This window comes from Xiphophorus hellerii, chromosome 18 (genome assembly GCF_003331165.1).
Source record: "Xiphophorus hellerii strain 12219 chromosome 18, Xiphophorus_hellerii-4.1, whole genome shotgun sequence".
In the NCBI taxonomy this organism is placed as follows: Eukaryota; Metazoa; Chordata; class Actinopteri; order Cyprinodontiformes; family Poeciliidae; genus Xiphophorus; species Xiphophorus hellerii.
The window spans coordinates 26,757,649-26,782,435 of record NC_045689.1 but is presented as its reverse complement, the minus strand read 5'-3'; the positions used below and the strand labels follow the sequence as shown (position 1 = coordinate 26,782,435).

The 24,787-nt window shown below is 40.6% G+C and overlaps 3 protein-coding genes across 3 annotated transcripts; 1 reads left to right on the top strand and 2 right to left on the bottom strand.

The window, feature by feature from the left end:
- The first annotated feature begins 4,001 nt into the window (after positions 1 to 4,001).
- LOC116737197 (extracellular calcium-sensing receptor-like) lies at positions 4,002 to 11,067 on the top strand. The gene is made up of 11 exons (XM_032590220.1): positions 4,002 to 4,442; positions 5,051 to 5,265; positions 5,365 to 5,456; positions 5,593 to 5,772; positions 6,104 to 6,292; positions 6,385 to 6,843; positions 8,197 to 8,406; positions 8,499 to 8,622; positions 8,716 to 8,909; positions 9,001 to 9,282; positions 9,808 to 11,067. Exons 1-11 carry the CDS (start codon positions 4,234 to 4,236, stop codon positions 10,228 to 10,230), a joined length of 2,577 nt encoding a protein of 858 aa, XP_032446111.1. The 5' UTR covers positions 4,002 to 4,233; the 3' UTR covers positions 10,231 to 11,067.
- Positions 11,068 to 11,148: 81 nt separating this feature from the next.
- Positions 11,149 to 18,945, bottom strand: LOC116737199 (extracellular calcium-sensing receptor-like). The gene is made up of 9 exons (XM_032590222.1): positions 17,574 to 18,945; positions 17,075 to 17,369; positions 16,880 to 16,966; positions 15,715 to 15,984; positions 14,772 to 14,978; positions 14,418 to 14,693; positions 13,341 to 13,568; positions 13,138 to 13,261; positions 11,149 to 13,045 (listed from the first exon to the last, which is right to left on the bottom strand). The coding sequence occupies exons 1-9, from the start codon at positions 17,816 to 17,818 to the stop codon at positions 12,135 to 12,137; spliced, it is 2,643 nt and encodes an 880-aa protein (XP_032446113.1). The 5' UTR covers positions 17,819 to 18,945; the 3' UTR covers positions 11,149 to 12,134.
- Positions 18,946 to 19,183: 238 nt separating this feature from the next.
- Positions 19,184 to 24,568, bottom strand: LOC116737305 (extracellular calcium-sensing receptor-like). Its single transcript, XM_032590376.1, has 9 exons — positions 24,218 to 24,568; positions 23,689 to 23,983; positions 23,494 to 23,580; positions 22,321 to 22,590; positions 21,755 to 21,961; positions 21,401 to 21,676; positions 20,848 to 21,075; positions 20,645 to 20,768; positions 19,184 to 20,550 (listed from the first exon to the last, which is right to left on the bottom strand). The coding sequence occupies exons 1-9, from the start codon at positions 24,460 to 24,462 to the stop codon at positions 19,634 to 19,636; spliced, it is 2,649 nt and encodes an 882-aa protein (XP_032446267.1). The 5' UTR covers positions 24,463 to 24,568; the 3' UTR covers positions 19,184 to 19,633.
- Positions 24,569 to 24,787: the final 219 nt, after the last annotated feature.

Below are 24,787 nucleotides of genomic sequence, written 5' to 3'. Positions count from 1 at the left end.
CTGTTTGTGTATTTTCTCTTTTGCTAAACAGTTTTCTTTAAAATCAGATAGTTTCACAAATACACATAAAAATTAAAACAGTTTTAGGCACAAGTGAATTTACTTATGTGTTAGCCATTCAGACGTAAGTTTACGACTTACCAAATAAGATAGTGGAGCGTTTCCAGCTCACCCTGATAATTTGTATGCAATTTTTTCCAATTTTATAACTAAAATTCTCAGTCATCAATTTATCCGAATACATCGCCTCAATTGCTGACCCCTGGAGAGTTGAGGCAAAGGTCAGCCGCTTTTATCAACAGCTGACTCCATCATGCACAGCCAGTGCACCACATTTCATCATTTCTAAAACAAAAAAAGTGAAGAAAAAAAAAAAAAAGAAACAGAAAATGATCATCAAAACACTCCGCTCAAATAAAATGACCCCTGTTGCCTTTTTCTCCAGGTGCCCATTAAATGTGAAGAGCAAGAGACCGTAAATTCACTATTCACGAGGGAATTGTGTATAAAACTGGCATGGGAAATAGCTGCTCAGTGTCCATCAGAGTTGTTAAAAAGAATTGAATGGTTTCCCATTAAACGTAACACCAGCTGGACTCTGCATTAATGAAACCTTGGAGAATACTCTGACCAAAGCAGCCAGGCTTTCCCTGCTAACGGAGAAGAGCAACTGAAGCTTCCTATTTATCTTTTTTGCTTTCGAGGCTGTTATTTCTAAATATCTGTAGCATAACAAATGTTTTTGAACATGTTTGAAATAAAAAAAATAAAAAAGCACAGGAAACCTTTCCTTTCCAGCAGCCTCCGATCCTGGTTGAGGTTTAGCCGCCGGCTGACTGAAAATTATTTCAGCACTAGTTATTAGCGCACACTATAACAGAACTTTTTATGTTACCTTCATGTAAAGATCCGTCTGATATGCCTTTTCTATTTTAACAGGAGCCACAATGCATAAAACTTTAAATGCATTTTGTTGGGGCTAAGTTGATCAAATGTCCTTACACATTAGATCTTCACAGAAATTTATTGGCAACAAATCAATCCTACTTGGATCTTGATTAAATCCAAAGCTTGGGAGTAAAAAAAAGAAAAAGCATCCATTTCGAAACGTTCATGGTCCCGAAATGTGATGTATATAGAGGATGTGTGTGGAAGGTGTGCTGGTTGGATTTGACCAAAATTCTCAATATTTAAACATAAAATTAATCCTGCACATCTCCCCGAAAACCTAAGTGGAAAGTGGTGGTGGTAGCGTCCTGCTCTGGAGACACTTTTCTGTAGCAGATACTGGTACAAAGCCGCTGTGCCAGGTTCACAGGAAGATGTATGGAGCTAAACACAGGACGATGCCTAAAGGAAACCTGTTAGAGGTTGCAGACGATTTGAGGCTGAACCGAAGGTTGACGTTTCAGCAGGACAGCAACCTTAAGCGTTCAGCCAGAGCTACAGCAGTTCAACTATGAGAGTTTGAGAATGAGAATTTCAATTTATCAACTCATCTTCTCATGTAATTTTTCCACTCCTCTAGTGCTGAGATGACACATAACAGATCAGTAGAGAACATTCTTTAGGTCTTGGTGGGGGGGGGAGGTTACACAAAAGTTAGGGTTTTTTTTGCAATACGATATTTGTTAAATGTTCAAGTGTAGTTTAAAATGAATGTTGTGTCATCTGTCCACAGACCATAAAACCAACAAAGCAAACACGCACAGCTTGTTTTTCCCCTATGTGCCGCCTCGCTGTAATTGCATAATTGGACGTAATTGTGTGTGAAATGAACGATAATTAGGATTATGAGTTGCACACCTGCGGCTCAGCAGCACTTTCTGCCCACATGAAACTGAATTCAGTGTCACTCAGTGTTCAACTTCTTTTCATCAGAAACATGCAAAGACTATTGAATTTACTTAATTTAAGGTACACTTTGGGAAAATATATATCGCAAATGGCACAAATATTCTTATTTTTAACCTTAATACAAAAGAACATCAAAATAAGAAATAGAATGTAGTCTTATAGCACATCTATTAGCTTATTTGACACAACTGGATAAACTGGGTGTTTGAACAAGATTACCGTAGTTGTTGACCTCTCACTGACCTCTCCCAGGCTGCCTTGCAGTGGGTGATAGATGCAAAACTCATCAAACTATCTACATCCGTCTTCGAACAGATGGTCGGGCCAAAACTGTATCAGCAGCTGCTCCAAAGAGGTGCAGAATGAAGAGCATTTCCTACATGCTAAGTTGGAAAGGCTAAGATAAAGTAAACAGATGGCAAAAACTGACAACACCATTGCTTCCGTCGGAGGAGGTAACACATCACGTCGTCTGAATCACAAGCGGAAGAAGTACTTTAGCGGTTTGACTTTGCTTTGTCACCTTCTGTCACACTGAGGTTTAGAAAAGATCTTGAAGCAGGCTTAAACCAGATGAGTTTTGTACTCCGGATATTGAGTCACTGAAGTCGTTATAATCCTTACACTTGTTGAAGATGAGGATGAGCAAAAAACCATTAAGTTATTGTTTATTGCACACCATCAGTGCCACAAATACCTGTGGAACTTGCTATAAAACTAATCTAACCGAAGTATTTTGGAGATCTACGCTTTCGTTCTTCAAGTACTTTTGCCGAATAATCGATGACTTCCTGTTTTCCAGAGTAATGAGTATGAACTGACTCTCAGTCACCTTTCAAAATGGGAAAGCCAAGCGAACAAGTGAGAAAATGCAAGACAATGATTACGATCAAATAAATATCTACTACATTTTTAGTCAGAGCAATAAATAAAGTTTAACACAACTAGACCTTGGACTAATTGTGTATTTGTATAATTGTTCTGTATTTAATCTCAGTAGTCATTTCATTTAGTGAGATTTTGTACATTTATAGAAACCAAAACTTTTACTAACTTCTTCTAGGGGCACTTTAGGGAGAAGGTTAAGGGATTATCAGCCCCATGCTGTCAGGAACCTCAGTTTAATTCTATTCCAGCCTATAATCTGAAAGTCTATGTGGCAAAGAAACTGGAGGTTTCATTCAATTTTCTTACACAAAATCCTGAAAGTAAACATCCAGTCATCGGTTTTTGACCTTAAGTACTCGGGTTTTCAGAACAATAAACCAAATATTCAGTTAAGACAAATGTTTTGGAGTGGCCTAGTCAAATTCTCCCGCTTGAAGACTCTCCACCTTGGCTGAACTAAATGAATTCTGTAACGAACAAAGGATAAAAGATTCATTGGCAGAAATCACAAGCACTTCATGGCAGCTGACTCCTGTTTTCGATAACTTTTTCTCATAATTCCAGGTTGATTTAAATGACTGAAGTACATTTTCCACCAATTATGGTTATTTTTTGTCTAATATTACAAAGTATTTAGTGATCAGAAATAGCTTAGTGTGATAAAGAAAGCAAAAACTGAAGGTGATTTCTAAGTGAGAAATACTTTTTCACAGCAGTGTGTGTGTGTTTCTGAAGAGGTTGCACTAAAAAGTGAGCTAAAAACTCAAAGACAAACAAATTAACAAAAAAAAATCTCTTTAATGCAATATTTTGACTCTGCCAAGAACCCATTCGACTCTTTCAGGATCTAAAATGCTAATTGCCGCCCTGAGGACTGGCATGTGCTGGATTTTAGAAAAATAGTTCTAACACAAAGCAAAAGATTGGAAGAAGGTTTGTTGATATTTCAGTTTAGAAACAAACAGATAAAGATGCGCATAAAACCCCCCCAAAATGTTTGCCCTTTTTACTTTAAGTGTTAGTTTTGCCTAATTATCTTGAGCTATTTTCAAACAAACTTGTCCAATAGTACATAGCAAACTGTTTTTGTGTATTATTTATTTTTCATATTTTGCATCCTCACTGTATCACACCTCAGTCTCTCCCATCACTGCTCTGCCTTTACCTTCGAGAGAGATCATTTGATGAAGCGTCATCTTGTTGGCCGTGCCTCCGCTCTGAGCTTCACTCATAAATATTCAGAACATCATCTCTGCTGCAGAGCAGGAGGGCGAGGCTGTGTTTTCATGACTTAACATAGTTTTGCCAGTACTTTCTTTGTCAGAGACATTTAATCAGTGTAGATGAAGACTTCAACTCGTTCATGTCGTTTAAAGATTTAAAATAGCATGCAGGTATTTCTCCCCCTTCCCCCCCAAGATGTTCTGTTCTGTGAATGTATTCTAGAAGGTGTTTTCCGTTGAAGCGTCCAGAACCGCACCATCCACCATGTCCCTGCTGGCCCAGCTCGTCGCTCTCTGGCTGGTGGGCGCACAGCTGGCTCAGACGCTGACCTGCTCTCGGTGGGGAACACCCAGCGACAGCAGGTTGTTTGAGGACGGGGATGTAATCATCGGGGGGCTCTTTAACCTTCACTTCATGCCTCCTGTTAAGGACCAGAGGTTCACTCTGGAGCCAGACAACAAACCCTGCACTGGGTAAGACTCAGGAAGTAACTTTTTACTTTTTGTAGTTGACTGTTTATCACATTTAGTGTGTTATCAGTTTTTTTCTTTTTCTGTTTTTTTTTTTTTACAAGGTTTTGCAAAACTATTTATACACTTTAACTCAATTTTTTTTCTTTCAAATGCTCGTCGCATGACAACCATCAAGTTCAAGTGTGTTGTTCTTGGGTTTTATCTTACAGGACTAAAAAGTAAGGAGTTATTGAGGACAGAAACGAGAACTGATGCATGGTTTTGGAGGGAGTGCACATTCATCAATTTTTTATCTTTTCCCAGAATCCTCCTGTACCATAAATATGCTTCAATCTAAGCAATTTCATTGTGGAAATCTGGATTGGTAAATTTCTAATTTGTTTCATCACTAACAGGTTTTCTTCTGGGATTTCCCTGTATTTAGATCCATTCTGAAACAGTGTTTTTGAGTGTCGTTCACATTTGCTTTGTCCATGAATTGGTATTTGGCAAACTTAAAAATGGAAAAAAAAGTTAAAAGTTTCAAGTTACCAGTTTGCTAATGCTTTTGCATTTGATTTTTATTTGTTTATTTTTGTGTGACCTCATCTCTCCCTATTTCCCTATAGTTTGCAAAATCTACCATTGCAGTACATCTATGCGATGCTGTTTGCTCTGGAGGAAATCAACCACAGCTCCACCTTGCTGCCGGGCGTGAAGCTGGGCCACCGTATCCATGACTCCTGCGCCCTCCCTGCTTGGGAGATGCACGCTGCGCTGTCATTGGTCAGTGGAGACGCACCGAGCTGTAACTCGGATCAGGAGGAAACAGAAGTCGGAGCAGGTAATTGTCTTGACTTGTTTCGTGCAGAATAAGACTGTATGTTATTGCAATAAAAAAAATAAAAAAAATTACATGTAGCATACTTTGTAATGTTATTAGGTGAACAGCGTGTGCCTCTGATCATTGGTGGCTCCTCGTCTATAACAGCCCACGTACTGTCCAGACTCCTGGGACCACTTTCTATTCCTCTAGTGAGTTTCCCGATGTAACAGATAGATATATACCATAGACTATAGATGGAGCATTTCTTACAGTTTATACGCTCTACGATTCAGATTATATGTTGAATTTTGCAGTAAATGCACATTGTTTTTTTTCTCCCTTTAGCTGAGCTACACAGCAAGTTCTCCAAGCTTAAGTGACAGGCGACAGTTTCCTAATTTCTTCAGAACCATGGCCAGTGATACCTATCAAGCACGTGCAATTGCTCAGCTCGCTATAAAGTATAATTGGAGCTGGGTTGGAGCAGTGGTGGCCAACAATGACTATGGCCTCATGGCAGTGAAGGTTGTTCCATTAGTTGTATTGTTTCTTTTTCTTCTTTGCAAAAATGCAGACTTTAAACATCTTTTTTGCCAAGCGATATTTAGCAAAAGTTTGATTCGTATTCTTTTATATTCAAGATATCAGGAACTGAAATGTGTCAACTACATATTTAGCCAAATTGTTGAACATCCCAAAGACTAATGAGGAAGAGAAAAGATTGCGACATTTGGGATTTTCATTAACGATATTGTGATTCCAACATTTGACGATAATATTGCTGTTGGATTACTTGTTAATGTCTGACAGTCTTAATTCATTCCTCTCCAGCCTTCTCATTTGTGCTCCAAATCAGGTGTTTCAGGAGGAAATTCAGGGGGCCGGGGTTTGCCTCTCCTTTTTGGAGACCCTTCAGAGAGAAAACATTGAAAGTGAGACCAGACGGGCAGCGCTCACCATCCAGGCCTCGACTGCGAAGGTGATTCTAATCTTTGCCTGGTTCACGGATGTAATAGAGCTGTTCCTACAACTGGAGAAGCTAAATGTAAGAAACAGAAATGAAAAATCTTCATATAAGCTACCAAAGAAGGCTTTTATTACATCATTTCGGACATTTTGTGTTGTTGTTATTGTTAGGTGACTGACAGACAATTTCTGGCAAGTGAGGCCTGGAGCACCAGCAGCGATCTTCGGCAAAGCACCTTTTCACGTAAAGTGGCGAGAGGTGTTCTCGGCGTTGCCATCCGGAGATCCCCCCTGCCTGGGTTTGGGACTTTTGTTCGGAATTTAAACCCGTGGCTTCGCCCGAACGACCAGTTCCTGAAGGAATTTTGGGAAAAGGAATTCAGATGCAATCCTGGGATTGCAGCAGCTCCGTCGTCTTCATCTCTTCCACCCTGCAACGGCACAGAGAGCCTGTGGGACGTGGAAAATCTCTTCACTGACGCCTCCCAGCTACGGGTGACATACAATGTCTACCTTGCAGTCTATGCTGCGGCCCACGCCCTTCACTCCCTACTCTCCTGCCCCGACGTTAGCAGCTCTCCAGGACGAAACGTCGCCTGTTCACTTCACACTCAAATCAAACCCATTGAGGTAAAGACATTTATGCATGTTTCAGACTTTTGTGAAATGTGCATTTAGATTTGGACCTCATATTTATCTCATATGTATCATCATTTTTTATTTTTACTTTTCCTTCCCAAGTTGTGGTATATAATAGCAAAATCCTGGCAAAATCAATAATTATATTTTTTTTAAAAAGAGAAAGAAAAGTGAACTAGAGGCAGCTGAGAACATAATTTTAAATTGCCACCCTGTAAACTGTTCTACCAATACATCTGCATCGTCAGACATCAATTTACAGCTGATGTCTGAGGGAAGCAAATAGAAGACCTAACAAACCGACACCTTATTGTGGGCCTTAAAAGCATTATACTTCCTGAATGAGTTAATTAATAAACATTTGTGACAAAAACTGTCATTTCAAACAATGAAGTTCCAGAAATTTCTGCTTTGGCTCCTTGTAAGAATGTTATTCTGATATCAATGGGTGACAAAAATTTAAAAAACACCAGAACGCAAATGTCTCACATTTCACCATGTAATCCAGGTTGTGTGTGTGTGTGTTGGCGTGTGTGTGTGTGTGTGGGCTGCAGCTACACTGAATTAATTCCACTATCGAAACAATATTTTGAGGACATTGTCTGCCATAGTTTTCTCACAAGTCATTTGGTCCTCAAAAGACACTTTTATCAGAACAGATGGAAAGCTAAACTACTTATATCTGCAAACCTATTTGCTTCAGACGCAGTGATCAGTGATGCAGCTACAGCAAATTATAGCTGCATCACTGAACACGTTTATTTTAGCTTAACTTGAGAGTTGCTCTAGCTGTCTGTAAGAGCGTTAGCACAAAATGTGCTGTGTTGTCATCCTTCAGCTTTTGATCGGTCCTTCTTCGGAGACTGCGATCGCTTCATTCTTCTGGGATAAAAATCGTTTACAACGGAGTGACTCTTTTTCTGTGGTTGCAAAAAAATGTGTCCCTTCCATCTGTTTACTTCCGAGGAGCTCACTAGCTTTTTCTTATTTGATGATCTTTACAGAAAAAGTGCTCAATATTTGCTCTTTTTGTGTCACTATTTAACGTCACACACGCATTCTACGTATTTCTACTAAAATGTTGTTTTTTTTTGTTTTGTTAAGAAAACAAACTGTTGTGATTAGCGCGAGAGATTTTTTTGAAACTACTGTTGCAGTTCCCGAGCAAAGTCCAGTAATTAGGCTTAAAGAATTAATGATTGGGAATTTTTGTTTCATATTCCTTAAACGTACGGACTTTCTAGCCCTAAAACATGAAGATATATTGTTTTTACAGATTACAGAGCAGCAGTTGCAGAAACAAGAATGCTGTAGTAATTTTTTTTCCCACTTCTTGGCCTTCAGCTGATGGAGCACCTCAGCAAAGTGAACTTCACCACACCGCAGGGCGAAGCGTTTTATTTCCAAGGTGCCGACGTCAAGGCGAAGTATGACCTCTTGAACTGGCAGAGCAGCCCCGAGGGAGAGGTCAACCTTGTTTTGATTGGTCGTGTGGATGGCTTTGACCTCCACCTTAACGAGTCTGCCATTCAGTGGAGCACAGGGTCCAGTCAGGTACTCCGAATGAATCCGCTCGCTTTTTGGGTTTTCTGCAGAGTTGTTTCATGTTTACTCCTGAGACTGATGAGTTGTTAAACCTTTTTCAGGTCCCCGTTTCCGTCTGCAGTGAGAGTTGTCCTCCTGGCACAAGGATGGCCAGCAGGAAAGGAGAACCCATCTGCTGTTTTGACTGCATTCCATGTGCTGATGGACAGATTAGCAACACAACTGGTGAGGATGGCAGCATCAAAAGAAAGCCCATTTCAGCCTTTCTGCCATGACTTCGACGCCGTTTCCGTCTGTTTCTTTCTCTTCTGCGTCCAGGTTCCACTCAGTGCAATATTTGCCCATCTGAGTTCTGGTCCAACGCCGAGCGTACCGCCTGCATCCCTCGCCAGCTGGACTTCCTTTCCTTCAATGAAACTTTGGGCATCACCCTCACAGCAGTGGCCGTTTCTGGTGTCATGGTGACAACTGCTGTGTTCATGGTGTTCCTTTACTACCGACAGACGCCTATGGTAAGCCGACGGACATCCGCGTTCGACATTTTGATGTTTTACATTTGGAAAACGAAGCCATTCAAGGTTGTCGGTTCCCGTGTTTTCATAGGTACGAGCCAACAACTCGGAGCTCAGCTTTCTGCTTCTCCTGTCACTGAAGCTCTGCTTTCTGTGCTCGCTGGTGTTCATCGGCCGGCCCTCGGCGTGGTCATGCCGGTTCCAGCAGGCGGCCTTCGGGATCAGCTTTGTCCTTTGCGTGTCATGCCTTCAAGTGAAGACAATTGTGGTCCTGGCAGCGTTCCGCTCGGCCCGGCCCGGCGCCGAAGCCCTCATGAAGTGGTTCGGTCCCGGACAGCAGAGAGGAAGTGTCTGCCTCTTCACATCCGTACAGGTAGTGTATTTTTTTTAAATATTGCTTTTACCCAGGATGCCGTTCACATCCCTATTGAAGCGCTATGTGTTGAGACCTTGATGAGGCAACAGATGAGAACAAAATGATACCATGGTAAATCATTTCAAAACTTTCTCCACATGTACAAGACATAAGGAAGAAAATAGATATTGTGTAAAACATTGGTGACATACAGTAAGAAGTATTTCACATTCCCCTTAGTATTTCCCTTAATATTTACCTTCAAGGTAAGGAACGTTTTTAAATGATTTATTGTGGTTTACTTATTTGTTTTTTTTTACTTCTGAGAGCAAAAGGATTGTACAATGTATTAGTATTAATATAATTATTATTGATATTGTTTTTTAACACTTTAAGCATTTTTTGTGTACCTTTACCTGTTGCTGCTATTACACTTGAATTTCCCCCTCGTGGGATAACAAAGGTTGTTTGTATTCAACTTAAATCTACACTGTAATGACATTACTGCCATGACCACGTTTCCCTTTTCTTTTCTTTTTCTAGGTTGTCATCTGCATTATTTGGCTGTCACTTAGCCCCCCACAGCCTCGACCTGACTTGAAGATCCCGGGTCTGCAGGTGACCCTGGAGTGCGCCATGGCCTCTGTGGTGGGGTTCTCTCTGGTGCTGGGCTACATTGGCCTCCTGAGCTGCACCAGCCTCCTTCTGGCCTTTCTCGCCAGGAAGCTCCCCGACAACTTCAACGAGGCCAAGCTGATCACCTTCAGCATGCTGATTTTCTGTGCCGTCTGGGTGGCTTTTGTCCCCGCTTACGTGAGTTCACCTGGAAAATACGCGGTGGCCGTGGAGATTTTTGCCATCCTGGCCTCGAGTTACGGTTTGCTGCTCTGCATCTTTGCTCCAAAGTGTTTCATCATCCTTCTGAGGCCAGAGAAAAACACTAAGAAGCATTTGATGGCAAGATAGTCATTTCAGTCACGCTCTCTGTTTTATAAGTTGTTCATGCTCTATTGTTTCATTTCAAAGGTTTTGTTTTTCCAGATGTTGCACACAATGTGTGACGACCTGTAAGAAATGATCATAATTTAGTAAAAATAAGCCACTAAAAAGGATTTTTTTTAAAGAATATGTTTTGATTCATTCAGTTCAGGTATGTGTTCCTTTGGATACATATTTTTATGTTAAAAATGGTTTTGCTAAGAGTTAAAGGGAGGATAAAAGTGTGCTAATTAGAACTTTTATACAGCCTCCATATATGTTGTTTGTCAGTATCTTATTCACAACTCTCCTAAATATTGATGCTACATGGATTATATTGCCAACAGCCACATTGATTTCTTTATTTAAACTTTGCAAACTAATGATCAAATTATTTGCATTTAAGTAGTGTAAAGAGCTAGATGTCTGACAACCAGATCAGGAACTTGACCGCGACTCTCTGATCAATTTTAAGTCCGCTGCTGCCATCTGCTGGCCAGATTTCAAAAGTGCTTTCAAAAAGGTCAATAGGATTCTTTCTCTCCTTACACAGAATAATTGGACAAGGGAAGACCTTAAAATTCATTCTAACTTTTACAACATATTTTTGAAAATTCAGTTTACACAATATGTTTGATTTGTAATAACTGTGTAACGATACATGTATGTTCTATGCTATTTAACGTTTTCGATTCAGTTGTGCTAAAAGAAAAACTTTATGTTAAAAAAATTTGCTAAGAGTAAAAGAGGGCATAATTATTACAATTATGTTTAATTTGTAATTGTTTAAAGATGCATGTTCTGTGCTATTTAAAGTTTTTGCTTAATTTGTGTTGGGTTGTTTGTTTTTGTTTCATTGTCAAATGCAATTTGCTGCAGTTTGTCTAAGAACTTACAACACTACAGAGATTAACCAAATGAATCTTTATTCATAGAAAACAAATTTACATTCAAATTTGTTATTACAAAGCAGCTGCAGTGATATTTTAAAAGTAACATTATGGCAAAAAATAAATAAATAAAAATAAAAACCTCTGGCGGTGATTCCGACATTTTGAGTGTTCTAACAATTTCTTTCATAAACTCATCTTAATAACTTCTCATATTAGTCATGATATTCATTTTAATCTGTAAATTGATTCCACCTCTTAAAAAGCATTCACACCCGTTGAATTGCTTCACATTTGTTAATGTGGCAACTACAAACCTCTGCCTGTTGTATAGAAATATAATGATATAGAACAATGTAAAGTAGCACAAATTCACAAAATAAATATATATATTCCTGATCAAATCAAAACCAAGAAAATTTGTGCTGTATTTTTGTATTCAGCCCCCACTTACTCTGACACCAAAAAAAAAAAGACTGATGACTTTTTATGACTGCTTTAACGGCCATAAAGATATGTCCACGACTTTAATCCTCATCTGTCAGCAGTGAGCTTCTGGGTGTTCATGACGCAATTCTCCGAAGTTTTCCACAGAGCAGGTAGGAGAAATTGTCAAGTCCTCCACAATTAGTCATTGACTTCATGAATGAGTGGCAAGAAGGAAATCACTACTGAAAGATGGAGGTCAGTCTGCAGCTAGTCACATGCAAACACATTGAATAGTGACCTGGTGAGATGAGATGACAATGTGAATGTTTGCACTGCACATTGACCTGCACACACCGTCCCCCTGTGAAACACGGTGGTGGCAGCTTCATATACCCTTTTGTCAGCAAAGAAAGAGATGCTGAGCAGAGTTGATGTGAAGATGTTAAGAGCTACAAAATTTGCTGTCCACCTTCCTGCAGAAAGTATTAAACAAAATCTAATTAAAGTTTTGTTGCGCCGTACAAAATGGGACAGAACGTTGAAGGAGTACTTAGACTTTTACAAGCTATTATTTTATTGTTCCATTCCTCTTGCCATGAGAGCTTTCTTTGTATTTCTTTCTGGTCTCAGCAGAATTATGTAACATTTAGGTCCAAACAGCGCCACCAAAAGGCCAAAACTGGAGGCCAGGATGGCGAACACCTCCACTGCATCTGCATATTTGCCCGGTGAGCTGACATAAGCAGGAACAAAGGCCACCCACACAGCACAGAAGATCAGCATGCTGAACGTGATGAGTTTGGCCTCGTTAAAGTTGTCGGGAAGATTCCTCGCCATAAATGCCAACACAAAGCTGAGAAGAGCCAATACGCCAATGTATCCCAGTAACACGGAAAAACCAATAGTGGAGCCAACAACACACTCATAAACTATCTTATCGTTGTGGTATTTGGTGTTTTTATGTGGAGAAGGAGAAGAAGAGACAAGCCAGGCAGTGCAGATTGCTGCCTGAACAGAGGTGAGAACCAGAACAGTTCCTCTCTGCTGCGAAGCGCCGAACCACTTGAGACTGGCTCCCCCTCCTGGCTTGGAGGCTTTGAACACAGCCAGAACCACCATGGTTTTAACCAGGATGCAGGACACACAAAGCACAAAGCTGATCCCAAACGCTGCGTGTCTGAGTTGACATGTCCACAGCCTGGGTCGTCCGATGAACAGCAGCGAACACAGGAAGCACAGTTTAAGGGAAAGCAACAGGTTGAAGCTCAGTTCTGAGTTGTTGGCTCGTACTATCGGTGTACTGCGGTGATAGATGAAGATCCCCAGAACAACAGCGCAGATGAATGTGCCCAGCAGTGAGGCTGCTGTCAAGCAGAACCCTAGCGGTTCCTGATAGGAGAGGAACTCTGTTTGCTTAAGAACACAGTGATCTCGCCGTGGACTGGACCAGAAGTCCTCTGCACAACTGAAGCACTCCAGGGAATCTGACAGAAAGACAGGAAGAAAGTCAAACCGTGTATTTGTAAGACTGCGTTGTGAAAATCATAATAAAAACTAGTAAAACATTAAAACTCACTAGTGTAATTACTGATCATTCCCTCAGAGCAAGGGATGCAGTCAAAACAACACTCAGGTTCCCCCTTCTTTCTCACAACACGGGTTCCTGGAGGACAGTTCTCGCTGCACACCGACCGCGGCGGCTATAGGAGAAACATAAAATCATGTTTCTCCCTAAAGTCACTTCACAAGTTACAAAAGGAACTAAAGGAAACGAGTCACCTTTTTTGATTGAAAGTTCCAGAAGATTTTGTCTCCATCAAGTGTGAGTTGTTCACCATTAAAAGGCGACACTTTTACGTCGCCGACATTTTGAACTTTTGTTTGTCCATCAGGGAGCCAGAGCCAGTTCATGACGTCATATATTGGTAAGGCATCGCCGTTCTCATCAAATGACACTTGGTCACCAAATGATGTGGTGAAATTAACCCTCTCTAGATAATACACAAGCTAATGGAACGCAAATGAGAAAAGGGAAAAGAACATCTGAAAGACATTGACTGCATAATTTTATCCAGTTCACTGTTAAAGTTGATATGTAATACTATGACCATACTGTAAAAGAGTATAAAATTATTCTCAAAACAATATTAGACATTTTTGATGTTGGTAGACAGACTCCTTTCATTGACTACCACCGAACCCTCATTGGGCAGCTGCTTAATCATGGTAGATGCATTTGAGTGCATCAATAAGCTTATAAAGTAAGTTGTCAGGGACTTTATACTTGTGACATGCAGTCCTAAGTGAGCCTGAAACACCTCAACTGGTTCCTCTTGATGTGTAGAAACAATGGTTCTACTCTGAGCCCCCCCAGAAATTGAGCTTATGAACTTATCGCTAAGAGAGAACCCAGATACCTTGTGGGGGCAGTTTGGTAGTACAAATTGGCAGGTGTTTTGATGAAGACATGATGAAGCCCCGCTAAGGACAAAGGTGTACAGAAAATGGATGGATGGATGGAATTTTATGGGTTGACAAAGAATCGTAGCCCCAAGTGGAGGTGGGTCCTGTCCACCCTCATCTGTGGCCACAAGCTCTACGTAGTGACCTAAAGAAAGAGTTTGTGGATACAAGTGGCTGCTCTCCCTTAGAGATAGAGTGAGAAACTTGGTCATCTGAGTGAGGGACAGAGTTCAGCCACTGCTCCTCCACATCAAGAAGAGCCAGATGAGGTGGGAGGAGACCCAGGACAGAACTGCAGAGAGGGAGCTCTTCTTTTGTTAGGCTACTGAGTAAACACATTATATTTATTTATTACTATAGTTCATTGTCAAAAACATGTAGCATGTACTATACCTGCCATGGTTGAAGGTTTTGTAAAGTTGCACAGCTTTCCTTACTGAAAGGCCCTTTTCCTGGTTCACACCTCAGCAGCTCATCAAGGGCGTATGCCAGAGCGTACACAGCTTTGTAGACGTTGTACTCAGGCCTGAGATCAGAAACATCTAAGAACTCAGTTTCCACGGCCTTCAAATCCTCGTCTCCAGAGCAAATCCTTCCCCCATCCTTAACCCAGCCTGATGGAGCTGGTGCAAATTTACATTGAAATGTGAATTCCCAAAACTGGTTTGCCTGGAAAACATAAAAGTGACATTTTTTAAGAAGGATTTTTTAATCATCATGGCTACACTTAATGACTGAAAAAGTCACCATGCTATTTTCATAGGTGGTGGTGTGTTGTAGATCAGCACGTGTTTGGAGCAGGAAGTCCCTGAGGCCTGGTATCTCTCCTTGACGGATAGCGATGCCCAGAGTGCCCCCGAGGTACGGCATGAGGTCAGGGGTCTGGAGCACGGCAGCTGTGGACCAGGCTTCACTGGCCAGCCACTGAAGGCCTGTCAAGTTCTGCCTCACAACCTGTTTAGGGACAAAACATGATCTCAGCTAATTCACACAAACTAGATCAATAAAACTGAAACAAAGTCAAACATTGAACAGTGGAATGATTTTAAAAGCACTCACAGCAGGAGTTATAAGACCATTATATCTATATTACATCTATAAACTCTAATAAAACTCTTATAAGCAGAGGCATTTCTTGAACGCTTATGAACACCATCTCACAGAGCCTACACCAGTCAAAACTATTCCCCATTTATTATTAATTGTTATAAGAGTTGTTTATTGCAATGGAATCAAACTCTCTCTTACATGAATGTCCTCAAAATGCCTGGTTGTGGCAGAATGTATTGCTAAAACCACCTTTTAGCAAACTGTTAAAAAGTAATAACTTTCTTAGCCTTCAATAAATACTTAGATTATGTTTAAATATTCTCAGATTGAAGTAGTTTGATACAGAACAAAGAAATACTGACTAGTTTTGACTGGTAAGATAATATGTGAGCACACAACTATTATCCTGAAGTTGTATTTATGTGACTAGAGGCCCATAGTAATACTTCCATATTTGTCCTCTGAGCCTTGAGTTTGACACTTTGTCTTCAGACTCTTTGGAAAGAATAATATTTTTTCTATACTGACGTGTTGAGCAGTGGTGTATTTTTTATTTTTTTGTCTCATGTTGTTTCTTGCTCACATGTTTGATTCTGACACTTTATACGTTTAGGAAGGACAAATAAATGTTAGGACCAACCTCCTCCATGAGATTAATGATCATACCCTCATGCGCAAACACAACAACAACGCGGGCCGTGGATTTCCTCATCACATCCACGATCCTCTTGAATTCATTCAAATCTTTTTCCCAGGGCAGAATCTCTACATAGGCCAGACAGCCTCCTCCAGACACACCCAGGTCAGAGTTGAAGGAGCGGGCGGCGTCCAGCCCGTAATCATCATCACTTATCAGCAAACCCGCCCAAGTCCAGCCAAAGTGTTTCAGTATCTGAAGCATGGCGCGCACCTGAAAACACACAGGAAAAACTGACTCTGTGTGACTCCTCTGTTTTAAAATGAATCATGTTCAGTATGCAGTTAGCATCAAATTCCCTCATATGTTTGGTATGTTTTATTTCATTTTCGTTTAGATCAGGAGGTTTGACTCTGATTGAAATTGACACAGATTTCTCCTGAAGATGTCAAGAAAAACATCTACTTTTTAAAAATAGTCCCGACACATGCAATGTGGAAAATGATCTATGCCACTCTCGCGTGACAAATTTGATTACAGCAATCAAATTTGTCATATATGTGCTCATAAGATTTTCTTTAAATGAGATAATTCATGTTCTGCAGAGGTTTATGTTTTGAGGTTGGAAAGCCTCCTTGCTGTCCACCTCATCTTTACCTCCCTCTGCAGATTCTCTGTTGGACTCTTCAAAACATTAACATCACTTCTACTCAGAAGAAAAACGCTGGTCAAACTAAAAGATTGCTTGTGTGCAAAATTTAGTCAAACTATTGTTGTGAAAAAATTTAACTACCCACTCTCTACTTATGTGAAAGCACCCAGTGAAGTTTAAAAAAAAATTGAGCAAGATTGAGAATGTTGAGGATGTTGCTTTGAGCTCTGACATTCAGAATAAGCACATGTCTTTTATATTGTTGTACCGAAGAATAGAATAAGTTAAAAAAAATAGTTTAAGACAGTCTGTCAGACTGGATGTTATCTAAAAACATACTACTTCCAGAGCAGCAAACAGAAAATCTCATGACACTGTTCATGAGATAAAGACACAAACATACCTTTCCACAGTCAGATGCAATTTCTACTATTTTTAGTTGAAATAAACAGATCAAAGGAAATAATTTTTCACTTTTTAATATATTTTTTCATTCTAAGCTTTTTTTTTTTTTACCTGGAAAGCATCACTCGGGATTGTCCTAAAGAACGATGGAAACCTCTGCCGATCACTGAGACAGGCACACGTGGCAAAATAACTCACCTGTTAAAAATACACGTCGCACATTCTCATATCTTTTCAAAACGGTTCCAGTCGTCACATTTTACATACAAACAAATCTGTTATTAGACGGCAAAGCTGGACACTTACCATCGGCACTCTGTACAAACCCAAGACAGTGGAGATAGCAATAGTGCGTGTAGAGGAAGAATCTCCCACAAGTCCTACAACTGGAGGGGCTCCTTCACAGGTCTCATTCAACACAATATGCTCCTCTTGACCGCTGATTAATGCCAGTGCTGCACGAAATCCAACTCCGAGAGTGAGACAGCTGTCGTAGAGACTGTACCCTAAAGTCACGTTGGGTAAAAGCCGATTGTCTCTGTTGATCTCATCAATGGCAAAGGCCATGGTCTGAGCCTTTCGAAATCCTAAAAAATCAAAACTAGCGCAAAGAAAACAAGGTTTGACGCTGAAAAATATAACAGTTAAGTTTTTATAACTACAAATCAGCCAAGGGGGAAAAAAAGGAATAATAATAATTACTTGAATAATATAGACAAAATATTTCTCAGATGATAACACCTGATTCTCAAATGTCTTTCTATTGCTCTGGTTTCCCAGTCTTTTGTGCTCCTGACGCACTTACCTGTGGCATATCAGCTGTTGTGGTTCAGCGGTAAACGACTGGTCAGGAAACACGGAGAAGAAGTGGACCTGAAACAGCCCGCCGAGTATCAAATCCCCAGCCTTGTGCATGCCATTTAGATGAAATCTTCCCTGTAACAGACAGGAGGAGGGAAACAAAGAGGAGGGCACAGAAGAAAAAGCACCAGAGTGCAGCAGTAGAAACAAGAGTGAGCTTGTGCACTTTAAGTTTTGCGTCATGTCCATTTCGTTGATCCTGGTTGTTGTGTTTCAGGGCTTCCTCAACTGTTTTTATTGACTTCGCTGCCCAGCAGGGGTGAGGAAGAGCAGTGGGCGGGGCCTGTTATGCATTTCAAGCTTACCTTGAACTTAACCATCAATAAGTTGGTTAAAATTTCAGAAAAATGTTGAATTTAAATATCTATGACATGGATTGATCATAACCAGGCCAAAACAGCAAAAACACAACAAAGGCCTGTTGTGATTTGAATGTGTATTATTAGTCAAATTTTACAGACATGTGAAACTTGCATAAATTTCAAATACTGCAGTGGAATTCAAAAGGGACATGGTGAAACGGCTCTCAGCTCAGTTTTAAACACATATATAACATAGATATTTGAAAATTTAGTACTAATAATCCTCCAGTACAGTGAAAAAAGCCTTTTGAAGATCCAAAGACCAACAGCAAGTCAGCCATTTTGGGTCAAAGAGTAAATTTAAGGGTTTTTGACATTTTAAATGTCAAATTTTGACAAACACCTCACAGGCAGAGGCGGTCGTAGCCTGTTTGGCGTCCTGGGCGAACCACATTTCAGGCCCCCACTCCACAAATCTGTAAATGATAAAAGTAATGCTTCAGTTCTTGACTGTGTGTCCCATCACTTTGTATTTTTTGTCTTCATCATGTAAAGCACCTTGAACTGCCTTGTTGCTGAAATGTACTACACAAACAAACTTGTATAACTGGAGAACTGGTGGGTTCATGTCTTTTGATTCTCTACCTAATTTACACAGCAAACTTTCACCAGTCAGTCAGTCAATTCGGGACAGAATTTGTTTGATGTATATATATTTTTTATTTTCACAATTTACCAGGATCTGACGACAACAGCCACAATTCAATTAGACTTAAAGGAAGTTCATGTTGGGAGATCATGTTTATCTTTCATTTATCTATTCAAATTCACAATATCACGCTGTAGTTTCATATATGTTAATTAATATTAAAAGGGTCAGAGTTATCTTTACATAAGCAATTAAATTGATTTGAAATAAGGCTGCACAGTGGTGCAGTTGGTAGCACTGTTGCCTTGCAGCAAGAAGGTCCTAGGTTTGATTCCCGGCCCTTTCTGCATGGAGTTTGCATGTTCTCCCTGTGCATGGTGGGTTCTCTCTGGGTACTCCGGCTTCCTAACACAGTCCAAAAACATGACTGTCAGGTTAATTGGTCTCTAAATTCTCCCTAGGGGTGAGTGTGTGTGTGAATGGTTGTTTGTCCTGTTTGTCTCTGTGTTGCCCTGTGACAGACTGGCGACCTGTCCAGGGTAAACCCGTCTCTCGCCCAGAACGTTAGCTGGAGATACGCACCAGCACCTCCCGACCCCACTAGGGACAAGGGTGATAGAAGATGGATAGATGGATTAAAATAAACCACATTTTCATAACAATGCAGCCACAAACAAATAAAAAACCACAAATAAGTAGTCACACAAGAGAGAACCGAAAGCGATACGTACTACTGGCTCAGAGTTTATGTGCTTAGTTGTGTTTGTTGCTAGAATGAGTTATTGCTGCACTTAATGCTTTACTTTTTCTATCAATGATGTAGAAATTTTAGACCGAGATTCAATTATTCTGTTTCAGCAATCATATCAGTCTATCATTACAGAGTCTACCATGAATTTAGGAAGATATTCATATTTGCCTAATTTAGACAGTTGAACAAATTTGGATTTAAGCCTGTACACTGGACGCAAAAAATTTGATTCAGATCTGACTCCAAATCTAAAATTTTTGTGTAGTTTCTATGCACTTCAATCACCCAGCACGTTTTTACCTTTAAGTAGTTCCTATAGTGCTTCGCCCCATGAGAGCTTTCTTTGTATTTCTTTCTGGTCTCAGCAGAATTATGTAACATTTAGGTCCAAACAGCGCCATCAAGAGGCCAAAACTGGAGGCCAGGATGGCGAACACCTCCACTGCGTCTGCATATTTGCCCGGTGAGCTGACATAAGCAGGAACAAAGGCCACCCACACAGCACAGAAGATCAGCATGCTGAACGTGATGAGTTTGGCCTCGTTAAAGTTGTCGGGAAGATTCCTCGCCATAAACGCCAACACAAAGCTGAGAAGAGCCAATACGCCAATGTATCCCAGTAACACGGAAAAACCAATAGTGGAGCCAACAACACACTCATAAACTATCTTATCGTTGTGGTATTTGGTGTTTTTATGTGGAGAAGGAGAAGAAGAGACAAGCCAGGCAGTGCAGATTGCTGCCTGAACAGAGGTGAGAACCAGAACAGTTCCTCTCTGCTGCGAAGCACCGAACCACTTGAGACTGGCTCCCCCTCCTGGCTTGGAGGCTTTGAACACAGCCAGAACCACCATGGTTTTAACCAGGATGCAGGACACACAAAGCACAAAGCTGATCCCAAACGCTGCGTGTCTGAGTTGACATGTCCACAGCCTGGGTCGTCCGATGAACAGCAGCGAACACAGGAAGCACAGCTTAAGGGAAAGCAACAGGTTGAAGCTCAGTTCTGAGTTGTTGGCTCGTACTATCGGTGTACTGCGGTGGTAGATGAAGATCCCCAGAACAACAGCGCAGATGAATGTGCCCAGCAGTGAGGCTGCTGTCAAGCAGATCCCTAGCGGTTCCTGATAGGAGAGGAACTCTGTTTGCCTAAGAACACAGTGATCTCGCCGTGGACTGGACCAGAAGTCCTCTGGACAGCTGAAGCACTCCAGGGAATCTGACAGAAAGACAGGAAGAAAGTCAAACAGTGTATTTGTAAGTCTGCGTTGTGAAAATCATAATAAAAAAAATAGTTAAACATAAACACTCACTGGTGTAATTACTGATCATTCCCTCAGAGCAAGGGATGCAATCAAAACAACACTCAGGTTCCCCCTTCTTTCTCACAACCCGGGTTCCTGGAGGACAGTTCTCGCTGCACACCGACCGCGGCGGCTATAGGAGAAACATAAAATCATGTTTCTCTCTAAAGTCACTTCACAAGTTACAAAAGGAACTAAAGGAAACGAGTCACCTTTTTTGATTGAAAGTTCCAGAAGATTTTGTCTCCATCAAGTGTGAGTTGTTCACCATTAAAAGGCGACACTTTTACGTCGCCGACATTTTGAACTTTTGTTTGTCCATCAGGGAGCCAGAGCCAGTTCATGACGTCATATATTGGTAAGGCATCGCCGTTCTCATCAAATGACACTTGGTCACCAAATGATGTGGTGAAATTAACCCTCTCTAGATAATACACAAGCTAATGGAAGGCAAATAAGAAAAGGTTACAGCAGAGGTTGTTGTTACATGACATCATATTGCTCTTTTACCTACACTGTGAGACGTGATTGTCGTAAGACGTTTTTACTAAGTTTTAATTGAAGAGCAGTGAATGCCAAAAATATTTTCACAAAGTCGTTTTTGTCTTTACTTCTGCTTTGCATTGCTTTATCACATCAAATTGGAAAGAAATTCATAAATTTTAGGGTCATAACACCACAAAATGGTCATAAATAAATACATGAAATCAGGTTTATGAATACATTTTAAAGACTTTTAAATTTCACTGTCAACATGTACTATACCTGCCGTGGTTGAAGTGTTTGCAAAGTTGTACAGCTTTCCTCACTGAAAGGCCCTTTTCCTGGTTCACACCTCAGCAGCTCATCAAGGGCGTATGCCAGAGCGTACACAGCTTTGTAGACGTTGTACTCAGGCCTGAGATCAGAAACATCTAAGAACTCAGTTTCCACGGCCTTCAAATCCTCGTCTCCAGAGCAAATCCTTCCCCCATCCTCAACCCAGCCTGATGGAGCTGGTGCAAATTTACATTGAAATGTGAATTCCCAAAACTGGTTTGCCTGGAAAACATAAAAGTGACATTTTTTAAGAAGGATTTTTTAATCATCATGGCTGCACTTAATGACTGAAAAAGTCACCATGCTATTTTCATAGGTGGTGTTGTGTTGTAGATCAGCACGTGTTTGGAGCAGGAAGTCCCTGAGGCCTGGTATCTCTCCTTGACGGATAGCGATGCCCAGAGTGCCCCCGAGGTACGGCATGAGGTCAGGGGTCTGGAGCACGGCAGCTGTGGACCAGGCTTCACTGGCCAGCCACTGAAGGCCTGTCAAGTTCTGCCTCACAACCTGTTTAGGGACAAAACATGATCTCAGCTAATTCACACAAACTAGATCAATAAAACTGAAACAAAGTCAAACATTGAACAGTGGAATGATTTTAAAAGCAATCACAGCAGGAGTTGTAAGGTCTGTTAAAGACTAAAAAATGTGAACCCATTAGAAAAATAGTTTTTTTCATCTAGGAAACAATATTTTAAACTGAGACAAGTTTGATTACACTGAATATCGTCTTGCAAATCTCACTCTGGCATAAATGTGCTATGTCACTTGCTTGAACATTTTCTGTTCCGTTTTGCTAAATTGGTGGCTTTAAAAATGTATTCATTGCTCATCGTAAAGAGAAACAAATAATTTTTAAGACCAACCTCCTCCATGAGATTAATGATCATACCCTCATGCGCAAACACAACAACAACGCGGGCCGTGGATTTCCTCATCACATCCACGATCCTCTTGAATTCATTCAAATCTTTTTCCCAGGGCAGAATCTCTACATAGGCCAGACAGCCTCCTCCAGACACATCCAGGTCAGAGTTGAAGGAGCGGGCGGCGTCCAGCCCATAATCATCATCACTTATCAGCAAACCCGCCCAAGTCCAGCCAAAGTGTTTCAGTATCTGAAGCATGGCGCGCACCTGAAAACACACAGGAAAAACTGACTCAACAGGTTTTAATTTAAGGTAACCATGTTCAGTATGCAGTTAGCATCAAATTCCCTCATATGTTTGGTATGTTTTATTTCATTTTCGTTTAGATCAGGAGGTTTGACTCTGATTGAAATTGACACAGATTTCTCCTGAAGATGTCAAGAAAAACATCTACTTTTTAAAAATAGTCCCGACACATGCAATGTGGAAAATTATTTATGCCACTCTCGTTGATGAGTGGACATTTTTTTTTGTCATTACAGCTATCAAATTTGTCATATATGTGCTCATAAGATTTTCTTTAAATGAGATATTTCATGTTCTGCAGAGGTTTATGTTTTGAGGTTGGAAAGCCTCCTTGCTGTCCACCTCATCTTTACCTCCCTCTGCAGATTCTCTGTTGGACTCTTCAAAACATTAACATCACTTCTACTCAGAAGAAAAACGCTGGTCAAACTAAAAGATTGCTTGTGTGCAAAATTTAGTCAAACTATTGTTGTGAAAAAATGTAACTATCCACTCTCTACTTATGTGAAAGCACCCAGTGAAGTTTAAAAAAAATTGAGCAAGATTGAGAATGTTGAGGATGTTGCTTTGAGCTCTGACATTCAGAATAAGCACATGTCTTTTATATTGTTGTACCGAAGAATAGAATAAGTAAAAAAAAATAGTTTAAGACAGTCTGTCAGACTGGATGTTATCTAAAAAACATACTACTTCTTAGAACAGCAAACAGAAAATCTCATGACACTGTTCATGAGATAAAGACACAAACATACCTTTCCACAGTCAGATGCAATTTCTATTATTTTAAGTTGAAATAAACAGATCCACGGAAATTATTTTTCACTTTTTCATAATATTTTCTTTCATTCCAAACTTTTTTTTTACCTGGAAAGCATCACTCGGGATTGTCCTAAAGAACGATGGAAACCTCTGCCGATCACTGAGACAGGCACATGTGGCAAAATAACTCACCTGTTAAAAATACACGTTGCACATTCTCATATCTTTTCAAAACGGTTCCAGTCGTCACATTTTACATACAAACAAATCTGTTATTAGACGGCAAAGCTGGACACTTACCATCGGCACTCTGTACAAACCCAAGACAGTGGAGATAGCAATAGTGCGTGTAGAGGAAGAATCTCCCACAAGTCCTACAACTGGAGGGGCTCCTTCACAGGTCTCATTCAACACAATATGCTCCTCTTGACCGCTGATTAATGCCAGTGCTGCACGAAATCCAACTCCGAGAGTGAGACAGTTGTCATACAAACTGTAGCCCAAAGTGACATTGGGTAAAAGCCGAGAGTTTTTGTTGATCTCGTCAATGGCAAAGGCCATGGTCTGAGCCTGTCTAAATCCTAACAGATCAAAACTAACACAAAGAAAACAAATGTTAGACACAGAATGGCCAGTTAGTAAATGAATGAGGAACATTTATCTATCAAGTCATGTTCACGTAATGAGTCTTTTCTTAGAAGAAGAAATCAATAACATACAAAAATAAAATTTAAATTATATAAATATGCCAAATATTTCTCACACGAATCGTGCCAATCTTTCAGCACCTTTCCTGGCTTCTCTGTAAATGTGCTCCTGACGCACTTACCTGTGGCATGTCAGCTGTTGTGGTTCGGTGGTAAACGACTGGTCAGGAAACATGGAGAAGAAGTGGACCTGAAACAGCCCACCGAGTATCAAATCCCCAGCCTTGTGCATGCCATTTAGATGAAATCTTCCCTGTAACAGACAGGAGGAGGGAAACAAAGAGGAGGGCACAGAAGAAAAAGCACCGGAGTGCAGCAGTAGAAGAAAGAATAGGCCTGGGCGCTTTAGTTTTGGCATGACAGTCATTAGATTGAGCCTGGTTGTGATTTTTTGCTGCTTTCCCAACTGTCTTTATTGACTTCGCTGTCCAGCGGGGCAGAGGATGGAGAGTGGGCGGGGCCTGTTATGCTGATATGCTTTTCTGGCCTTTTAATTTGCTAAATACTGACTAACTATGCAGAACTATGCGGCACAGATAGATAGTAAAAGCCAGAATATGTATTGTAAAAAGGCTCATGGGTTTAAAACTGACAGGATGTGGCTGTATGAAAAATAGAATAAGGAGCCTAGGACATTTTGATTTTAAAAATTAGTATCAAAACATATTTTATATACAGCCTGTAGTGATTGT